General features: G+C 32.9%; 2 protein-coding genes across 2 annotated transcripts; one reads left to right on the top strand and one right to left on the bottom strand.

The window, feature by feature from the left end:
• Positions 1-429: 429 nt before the first annotated feature.
• On the bottom strand, positions 430-744 carry LOC124361102 (cuticle protein 2-like). Its single transcript, XM_046815137.1, has one exon. The coding sequence runs from the start codon at positions 742-744 to the stop codon at positions 430-432; it is 315 nt and encodes a 104-aa protein (XP_046671093.1).
• Positions 745-6,987: 6,243 nt separating this feature from the next.
• Positions 6,988-8,500, top strand: LOC124361101 (cuticle protein 5-like). Its single transcript, XM_046815136.1, has 2 exons — positions 6,988-7,026; positions 7,898-8,500. Exons 1-2 carry the CDS (start codon positions 6,988-6,990, stop codon positions 8,498-8,500), a joined length of 642 nt encoding a protein of 213 aa, XP_046671092.1.
• The last annotated feature ends 2,367 nt before the right edge of the window (positions 8,501-10,867 follow it).

The raw sequence follows: 10,867 nt of genomic DNA, 5'->3' as shown, positions 1-10,867 counted from the left end.
GATTAACAGTTTATTTATTCTTCTTATTTCTCGTTGACATAAGCGTTACTTATAAGACCAATGTAAAATGAATTTATAATGCTCAGTATAGAAATCAGTTGTCCTCGTATAATAATGAAGCTTCAGGCGCGAATTCAAGTCTAGTTAGGTCGTTTGGACAGACAAAGGTATTGCTATTGGAGAAAATCAGATAATTTGTATTCCAATTAAGATTATTGTTGCTCCATGATATTAGAACTGTTACTGTATTGCCGACTAACACACTCCAATATTAGTTCTAAAAATTTAAGCTTTCGTATATGTGTTTGATGGGCAAAAGTTGTTCGCAGTTGTAAATTTGTATTTGAAATTATCTAATATCTTATATAAATGACATTCAGAATCCAGTACAAATAGTTTATTTAAATTTATACCAACTTTCAAGACACTTCAATGATGATAATGATCGTGGTAGTTGGCCTTGTGCAGAGCTTCAAGATGATGATGTTTGGCAGCAGCGACCTCGTGAGTGTCGGCCAGATATCCAGACTTGAGTACGACAGGCTTGGCGAGAGGTCCGTGGTAAGGAGCGATATAGTGAGCTCCACTGTAAGCTCCAGAATACTTGCCATACCCTCCGGCATATCGTCCGCTGTAATCGTGTCCGTATCCCGAGTGAGCCTTAGCCTTGGCTACAGCGGCGAAATGTTCAGCCTTGGCAGCGGCTACCTCGTGAGTGTCGGCCAGATATCCAGACTTGAGCATGGGGAATAGCGAGAGGTCCGTGGTAAGGAGCCTGATATGATCGTGAGCTCCATTGTAAGATCCAGAATACTTGCCATACCCTCACCATATCGTCCGCTGTAATCGTGTCCGTATCCCGAGTGAGACTGTGTAGGCTACAGCGGCGAAGATGAGCGGCCTTGGCAGCGGCTACCTCGTGAGTGTCTGCGATGTGTCCGTCATGGAGTACATGGGGAATAGCGATGGGTCCGTTATACCTGAAATCTCCATGATCGTAGTCTCCTCCATAAGAGCCGCTGTATCCTTCATCACCATAACTACCTCCGTACCCGTGACCATGAGACTGTGTAGCCAGAGCAGCAAGATGAGCGGTCTTGGCCGCTGCTACCTCATGAGTGTCTGCCAAATACCCGCTGTGAAGAACGTGTGGTACGTTTATTGGTCCATGGTAATAACTATGGCTTCCAAGTACTTCACTTGCACATAGGGCAGATAGGAGTAAGAGGATCTGAAACGGAGATAAAAGGAGATATTTATTTGTGTTATTAGTCCAAATAGTCAAGATGTCATGTGTAAAAAAAACAAAAACGTTCGCTAAATGAGCTTTATAAATGAAAAGTTCTAATAGTCTATATATGTTTAATTTCAAATTATTTAATCAAAATATGATTTCAGAAATTCTATATCAGTTTTCCAAACGTTAATGAAGTATTTTAATAGTAATGGACCCTATTATCAGTAAAAGTTTGCTTTTTGCTAGTATACTTTAGATGCATTTGGTTATGAAGCTTAGATTCACGATTTAAATAGGATATATAGGTTGGTTTTATAGTTTAAAAAATATGATTCTTGTGGTTTTTCAGTATGTATAATAATTGTACTTGTCTTCATTGGGCATGTTTTGTTTGTTGCACTTATGTAGTACATATGTAATAATTAAAATCTACACTTGTTCGACTAAAATTATAAGTATAATATTTTATCTTTCAATAATAAAGAGGAGAAATAAAAGCGTTTGAGGTAATTATATTAATAAATATTCGATTTAGAATTGTATTATTAACAATAATTTACTAAATCACCTGTAACTAAAATACCTACATACTTCCTTATTGTTTTCCTACATATTGCTGCTTGTTATGGCGTTCTTATCCTGTTTAGTGTACTTTAGACATTGCATTGAACTGATTTTCTGTATAAATTATTAGTAGCGGACATGGCATTTGTTTTTTTATTGATAATATGTTCATTTAAACTAATGGATGTTGAAAAACAAAACCATAATACTCTCAGAATTTATTTTAAGACTAAAACATACAATCATACTTATCAACACATCCGCTTTAGTATTAAAATTTATTGTAACAATACAGTTATGGAACTAATTACATTATTTTTTAATTTAGTTACATTTTATTATTCCTTATTAATCAAATGTAAGTTTAAAATGTATACTTACATTATTTTGAATTATTTTTATATTTTAAAACATCTTTGAATAAAAAAACGATCCTACTGCAGTTCGAATAGATTCAGAAAATTATTTACAGCGCGATTTAACATTGATTCTGTTCCTACAAATAAAGGAACAAAACAACAGAAATACTAATTCGGAGAAAATATAGGGTTATAGTTATTAAGCTTCTTTACAAAGAAATATTTCCCACCAATAACTTGCACACTTTATGAAACCAGCACTCACCCAAGATCTCATGGTGGCTGAAGGTCTGGACTGTGCTGTTGTCAGGAGTAGTACGGTATAAATACTGAGTGGGTGTACCAACATCCTCTCTTGTCACTTCCAGAGGAATGTGGGACTTCCTCAACTACGAGCTTTGTTAACTTCTATCACTATATTTATTTTCGTTGCTTTGATATAGCCTATTAGTTGATGTATGTAACTTCAAAATATGTAATATATTTATTTAAACAAATGGATGTTGAAGAACAAAGCCACACTACTCTTAAAATATATTACAAAAATTATAAGACTAAAACATACAACTTTTCAAAACAACCACTTGAATTTGTAGTGTAATAATACACTTATGTAACTAATTACATATTTTTAAAATTAGTTACATTTTAATATTTCTTAATCAATCAAATCAAAGTTTGCAATGAATACTTACATTATTTGAATTACTTTTATACTTTAAAACAGGTTTTGAAACATGTTAGTACGGCAAAACAAATAGTTTTGGCAAATTATTGACAGTGCAATTTAATATTAATTCTCTTCCTATAATAAATCAAGTAAAAAAATAAATAATGATTTAGAGAAAACAGAGTGTTATAGTTGTTAAGCACCTTTACAAAGAAATATTTCCTACTAATATCTAGCACACTTCATGAAACCATCACTCACCCAAGATCTCATGGTGGCTGAAGATGCAGACTGTACTGTTGTCAGGAGTAGTACGGTATAAATACTGAGTGGGTGTACCAACATCCTCTCTTGTCACTTCCAGAGGAATGTGGGACTTCCTCAACTACGAGCTTGTTAACTTCTATCACTATGTTTATTTTCGTTGCTTTGATATAGCCTATTATTTGTTTTCTCTAATATTAACTATATCGTACAAAATATTTTGTACAATATGAAATTCGATTTCTGGTTTGTAATAAAAATGTGGTGTTTCTTACAAAAACTTTGTCCTATCAATGAGCATGTATGATTTCAATTTTTATGATTGTAACCTATATGTTTATATCGGTAAAATGGCCGATCTCTATCTATCGGAGAGCGAGTTACATACAATGCAAATTACATAAAATAAATTATTTTGAACTTAACGTGAAAGAAATAATACATGTAAATATTTTCACAAGAAAATGAAAAAGCAGTATTTCTATTACTTATTTAGTTTAATAAAGCCTGTCAGTGTTCAATTATTTAAGACACCAGATACAAAATATGACTTGACGTGCTTAAAAGTGAGGCGCTGTTATATTGACTAATCTGTTGATTCTTACATTTGACTTACTTGTAAAGCCTATCACTGAAGTGGCTTGAGAATTTTGATTTGTGTTCGTCTAGGAAGGTACTATCCACATGGTAGCTCCAAAATGAAGAGACCAATTTGTAATTTTGCATAACCTTCATTCTTGTATAGTGAACACTGACTTCGATGATGGTGTATGTCACTCCATAAGATTTGGCCAAGCGTTAACTAATATTTTCACATTGGCCCTATCGATAACCATGATGGCTAAGAAAACATAGCAAAATGAATAGATTTGTAAACAAGCTGAGTATAACCGTATGAGATTTTTAATACATGTAACTTTGTATTAATAAATCTAACTTATTCCTGAAATCGGAGGCTATTACTCAATATATACAATTTCTATTTTGTATTGGGAGAATATAAAAGTTTAGTTTCTGTATGATTGTTCGTCAGCCTATCTATTCCCAGCATATTGGAAATGATATGTAGTATCTATTTGAAATCTTTCATGCAACGTCAGTGAAGACGATTACACGACACGCAGCGCAGTGTATAGTCTTATTCCTAGTGTAAATCGTATAGAGCGAACATATAACTCATATTGTCAACATGTGAAATGTTAAATCCCTAGTCTTTTCTGTGTAGGCTTAAAAGTGGCGCCATGAAAATTTGTGTATCAGTAATCTTTTTCGTTTCTGAACTAATGGTGTTACAGCCTTTTAAGATAACTTTCCGTAAGGTAAAGGATGTAGACAGAAATAATTTTATCACTCCAGAAGGAACTCTAGGCATTTCAAGTTGATTTTAGACAACATTTTATCAAGCAAAGGGACAGAGGATGAAAAAATAGGGATATTAGTTTCTTTTTTTTATATAACAAATTACGGAAGAGAATAGTAATTTCCTTAAAACATATTTTCTTAAGAAAATTTTTCGTTCCCTTATATTATAATCAATACAAAAAATTAGTATTCCTAAGTTATAAATCATTTAATTTTGTCTTAAAAGTCTATTGCCTTCAAGAGAAATGGCTCTTCAATGTAAATAATCAATAAAGATTTATTGTAATGAATGAAATGATTAATTGTAATTTTTGCTGTTACATGATGGATGGTCAACATAGTTGTCTCATTTATCCTGATTTCAATATTGTACTTGCAATTAAAAAAAGATGGGAATATTTGGTTCTAAACCTCATAGATATTATTACCTCATTTCAACCACAATTTAAAATGTGAATGGAGTTATTCATAAATAATCAAAACGAATTTATTACGTCAAGTATCACCTCCAGTTATCTGTAATCGTACATAGGACCTAAAGTATAAGATTAAATTCTTAAAGTTAATGTTTCTTTTCATAGGATCTTGAAAGGGCATGAATAGCTTCATTCATATAGAATATATTTTCAGATACACCTACAATAATATATGTGCCCCTATTATGTACTTTACGTAATTATTGTGTCAGGATTACTAGTGTATACAGATTCAACAGGTCCTGTAAATACAAGTTAGGTGTACGCAATACCACGTTTAGCGCAACAGATTTCTCTTAGGTGCATGCAAATTTTAAGTTTACTGTTTATTGATTAGGCTACATTGGTTACTATGTAAAATGTAAAATTTTCTTATAATTGTATTCATTTTGTTTAGAAATTTATGTATTCTGCTATTGTAACCCATAAGACCACAAAAATGTTTACTAACGCTCAGCCAAACCCCATGGAGTGACATGTACTATCATCTCGGTCTTCTTCAACTACCGCGCCCGAGAGAGGAAGTTAGGAAGCAGCGGCAGATCTAAACTTTAATGCCACCTATAAAGCTGAAAACCGATGGGACAGATTGCATCGCTTTTAATACAAAGTTTAGAGCGGGCTTGGATTCTATGTGTGCCTGTGTCCGTTTACCTTAGTGTACGTAATCCTCGGAGGATTTTTTCACCTTTCGTAACAAAAAATTTAATGTTTTTTTTCAAATTTTAACGAAATTTAACTCTGAGTGTTCACACTTAACGTGATTCACGTGGTTACAAGAGGTGTGTGTTTGCGTTTGTTTTTGGGAACACTGTAAGTAAAATTTGAATTTGAAACAAACGCCTTTTTTGTATAAATGTGATAACTTGGATATATGGTGGTATTTAGAGAAGTACTTAAAATGAGTTTTAAGGAGTTTTTCTTATAAGCAAATCAGTTTTCACTTCTTAGAAATACAATTGACAACTATTAACACTCACATATTGAATAGTTGTGCTTCTGTATCCCCAAAATATTACTGTAAAGAGATTGGATTGTAATTGTTATGCCAATAAATCATTTATTTTTATAATTGTTTTGGCGACTGTAAAGTTTTAAATGTAACTATTTAATATAATACTATCATAAACTGATTAAACTCGAGCTTCAAGAAATCCTTCTAGACTGAATGAGTGACATATGACTAATACGTTCAAGTTTCTACGATTAGCACTCGTGATTAAGTCACACTCTCATTTAAGTTTTCGTAGCTTCTTTCTTTGAGGATGTTGAATCAACAATGAGAATAAGGAGATTAAGCGGATTGGTTCATCAATGGGTTAAGTGCACTTAACTGATGATTAACTCAACCGAGGATATAATCCTTTACCAGATAACATAAATGTACCGGAGGCAAAATTATATCAGAAGTCAACCACATGTTTAAGAAGTAACCTCTGCGAATTAATATGCTCCAGATTAATGGCCCATCATAGTTGCGATAATCAAACATCTACACTAATAATGCATCTTCAATTTCACATTTCGAAATTACGGGTGGATTTCTTTTATACAATGACAGCAATCTGAGTGTACCATGTAGATATATATTACAAAAACCTATTTTTAACTAGAGTAATTTTAAAGTTTTTTATTTTGTATGGAACTTTATGTCCAACAACGATATGTATGATACGATATGTATAATAAGTTGATATGTATGTGATAATGTTCGTATTAACTTATTTTTTGTATGACTGTCTATGTCTGTAAATCTTTCGGCAAGTCACCTCAGAAACTAATGTTTTATAGATCTGGATTTTGCATGTATCCTTGGCGACACGTGATGTGGCGGTCTTCTGTCTTGTTTATATGATAATGTACTTCTATTTTATAGATATAGATAATAACATAGTTCTCAGTTCAACTTAGGCCAGATAAAATTATTCAGTACCTTCCAATACAACTGTATTACACTTGATAGTTGAATAGGAAGGAAATTCCACATAGCTAGAAGTAAGAGTGGAGAGGATGTTGGTACATCCACTCAGTATTTATACCGTACTACTTCTGACAATGGCACAGTCTACATCTTCAACCATCATGAGAACTTGGGTAAGTGCTGGTTTCACGTAGTGTGCAAGATATTAGTGAGAAATTGTTCTTTGTCAAAGAGCTTGGTAAATAAGGTTCTCTGTTTTCTCTCAATCAGTATTAATGTTTTTGTTGTATTTATTTAATTTTTAAAACCAGAATCAACATAACATTTCGTTGGTTTGCTGAATCCACTCAAATTACCACATAATGAGTATTGTTTCAAAGATAAAAAGATATTCACAAGATATTATGTAAATGTAATTAATTATATAATTTTGTTGTTTCACTGTATATTGGAGTAATTGTGTGATTATGTGTTAATGTATGTTTTACGCTTGTAATACGGCCTTCAAGAAGCACGCTTTCCTTTTTAACATCCATTTATCTAAATGAACACATTTCAATTAAAAATGAACGTAAGTCTTGTCCACTACTAAGACTCTAGAGACACCTAAGGAGCAAAATAAAATGTGGAGCAAATAAACAACCTGACTTTGGCATGCCACAACGCTTTGGTATGATCTGTTTATTTTAACCTGGTTTGTAATTATGTATTATGTTAGTTATTTACCTGAAGAGATCAGATTACAGATCTCGAAAAGTAGTGTTACTGATTTCTTGTTTCACTGAACGATGGCAAATGTCCGGAAAAATCCTGTTTCCTTCATACGAAGTGTACAATCAAATGTAAATTTTAGAAGATTAAATACTATTAAAATAAACTGAAATATAATTGTTTAATACAATTATTTAAATATTACTAAATTAAAAGTAAATTCTAACGGAACTTTTAATTTAAAAAAAAAGTATTTGAGAAATGTTTGTTATTTAAAAATTTATTTATTCAATATTTGAACACATTTTACCAAATGATATTTCCATGTTCCAGATTGGTTTCCTGCTATGTGCCCTATGTGCAAGTGAAGTAATCGGCAGCTACAGTTACTACCATGGGCCAATCAACGTACCACACGTTCTTCATAGCGGGTATTTGGCAGACACTCATGAGGTAGCAGCGGCCAAGAGCGCTCATCTTGCTGCTCTGGCTACACAGTCTCACGGTTACGGGTACGGAGGGAGTTATGGATACAGTCATGATGAAGGATACAGTGGCTCTTATGGAGGAGACTACGGTCATGGAGATTTCAGGTACCACGGACCCATCGCTATTCCCCATGTACTCCATGACGGACACATCGCAGACACTCATGAGGTGGCCGCTGCCAAGGCTGAGCATTTCGCCGCTGTAGCCAAGGCCAAGGCTCACTCGGGATACGGACACGATTACAGCGGACGATATGCCGGAGGATATGGCGAGTATTCTGGGGCTTACAGTGGAGCTCACTATGTCGCTCCTTACCATGGACCTCTCGCCAAGCCTGTCGTGCTCAAGTCTGGATATCTGGCCGACACTCACGAGGTCGCTGCTGCCAAACATCATCATCTTGAAGCTCTGCACAAGGCCAACCACTATGCTCATTATAATTATTAATTTTTCTTGAATTATACAATAAATTAATGTTACTAAATAAACTATTATTACTGAATTCCGAGTACCATTTATATAAAACTAGCGGACCCGGCGCGCTTCGCTGCGCATTTCAATAATTTTTTGCAAAAGTTGCCCGCGGCTTCGCACGCAATTTCCCGTTGAAAACAGTACACTATATTCACTTATTCTTTTTCTATCACATTCTAAACATTGCTGAGATAATTGATAGTCGTTCCATCGTGAGCCTCTTGGGCGTATTATGAAGGTATGTACCATATTCCTGCCTCTATCTAGCTGTTACCCACGGCTTCGCACGCAAATCTTAAGAACCGAAGTCCTTATATTACTTAGTAAATTTTTTTTTTTACTATAATAAATTTTAGATTAAATTAGTTATATCTCCGATGCCACGATTGAGCTTGCTTTGTTGTCTCGATCGAGAGAATATGTACACACGGAGTTTTGAGAACCATACTTCTGTCAAAAAAAAAAACAACTAAGGTTGATTTTATAACATTCTTTATATTTGTAGCCAACGTAAGATAGTAATTATGATATCTGCATTACTCTTCTGATCAAGCATGAGCATGGTTTATATTAAATAAATATTGCAGTTAAAGGTGAATTTTTACGTCAAATTTGAATTGTATTATCTGGATAGTAAAGTCTATGTTTAACAGTGATTGCAAAAACAGTTTAAAACAAAATTTGTCGTTTCTCTTAAGCTTACTCTATGCTTTAAAACTATAAGTGTAATATATGTTTACAAAGAAGAGCTGATTAAAAATTTGAAAAGACGTTAACATATGTTTGCTGCAATGCATTTCTTATGGGTATTTCTGTAACCAGTGGGGCGGAATCCTGAATCGGGAAAGGGATATCAGCTTATGAACCTTCTACAGTGGAAAAATACATATACGTACAAATTTTCATCATGATCGGTCCAATAGTTCACGATTCCATAAAGGTTACACATACAAACATTTCATTTTTATATAATATAGATGTTAGGTAACCTTTACAAAACAAACACACATACGTAAGTTCGGAATTATAGAATTAATACTACAATCCATATCCTGTAAATACTGCAATAATTTTTAATATCATGGAACAATTACAGTATAATAGTGAATACGAAATATCTGATTCGCTGTGCTTTAGTGAAGCCTATCACAAGCCGGCATTGAAAATGTTTATTCCTGTCTGTCTATGGATTTTGAATTGTGCATGTTTTATTTTTATATGAGAAAACTGAGTTTTATCATAGTCGGTGTTACTCCATAGGTGTTTTAGCGAATATCGTTACATTAGTCTTATAAATAACGATGATGAGAGCTAGAACAGAGTAGAATAAATAAGACTGTAAACAAATTTAGTGCAGTAATAAGAGATTATAACATGTATTATATTATTACATGCTGCCTATTTATCCCAATACATACAACATCATTATATGGTGACAGTAAATATACTTTTGTTATTTAAACATTTACCCATTTTCTTATACCAAATGTGAATGTATACATTGGGAAGGTATCTCTGGAAATATTTCAAGCTGTTTTTATTAAAAAGTAAATAGTAATACTAGTAAATAGTAAAAATAGTAAACGAGTTATGTGTTATATTTAGTGATAATTTAGAAAGTACTGACGTTGGGTGTTTTTATTATATAGCGTATTATGAAACTCGAACAATATTTGTATTTTATACAGGCATTTGCTTTATTCCAACTAGATACCTTTACGATTTTTTTTATTAAACATGAGGAGAATATACATTATGTATGTATATACATTTCCTACCTTATTTTATAGTATTCAGTTTCTTTTGGAGACAAATTTATCAAACATCTGAAAAAACTGTGTTTACCAGTTTTTATTTAAAAAAAAAAAATTTTACTTGCATCGTGTAAACGCTTTAGAACAATACTTTTACCATAGTAAATCTCGTTGTAATAAAAATATAGCATTCGTTATCACTTTTTACATAAGTCGAACAAATAGAAAACTTTTCCTGGAACATTTTTGATAACAAATCCTAAATTCATTACGTATGCTCTTTAATTGGGTTCTATACAAAAATATTGCATTAAAAATGTATCATAATTATTGTTAGTTAGCTGAGTGATACCAAAGTCTGTTTCAATTTAATTTATGCCTGTCCGCCTCTCCATACGATATCTGACCGAAAAACATGCACTTTCCCGTATCCATGTACGCAAGACCTAGTTCGATGATGGTACATGTCCCTTTATGATATTTAGTTGAAGGTCCGCATTTTGACATTGGTATTTGGCAACGAGGAAATTGCACAATAAATAAATTCAAAAAAGTTGAATATAAACGTATGAGATTTTAACATGTC

The sequence above is a fragment of the Homalodisca vitripennis genome, chromosome 4 (assembly GCF_021130785.1).
Source record: "Homalodisca vitripennis isolate AUS2020 chromosome 4, UT_GWSS_2.1, whole genome shotgun sequence".
Taxonomy (NCBI): Eukaryota; Metazoa; Arthropoda; class Insecta; order Hemiptera; family Cicadellidae; genus Homalodisca; species Homalodisca vitripennis.
The sequence above is the reverse complement of the archived record's forward strand: the minus strand, read 5'-3'. Positions and strand labels throughout refer to the sequence as shown.

Bases quoted from the DNA above. Each gene is read 5' to 3' on its own strand.
- LOC124361101 (XM_046815136.1), top strand. From the start codon at position 6,988: ATGGCACAGTCTACATCTTCAACCATCATGAGAACTTGG. The intron at 7,027-7,897 runs GTAAGTGCTGGT...TCCATGTTCCAG, and splicing joins CAACCATCATGAGAACTTGG to ATTGGTTTCCTGCTATGTGC.
- LOC124361102 (XM_046815137.1), bottom strand. From the start codon at position 744: ATGCTCAAGTCTGGATATCTGGCCGACACTCACGAGGTAGCCGCTGCC.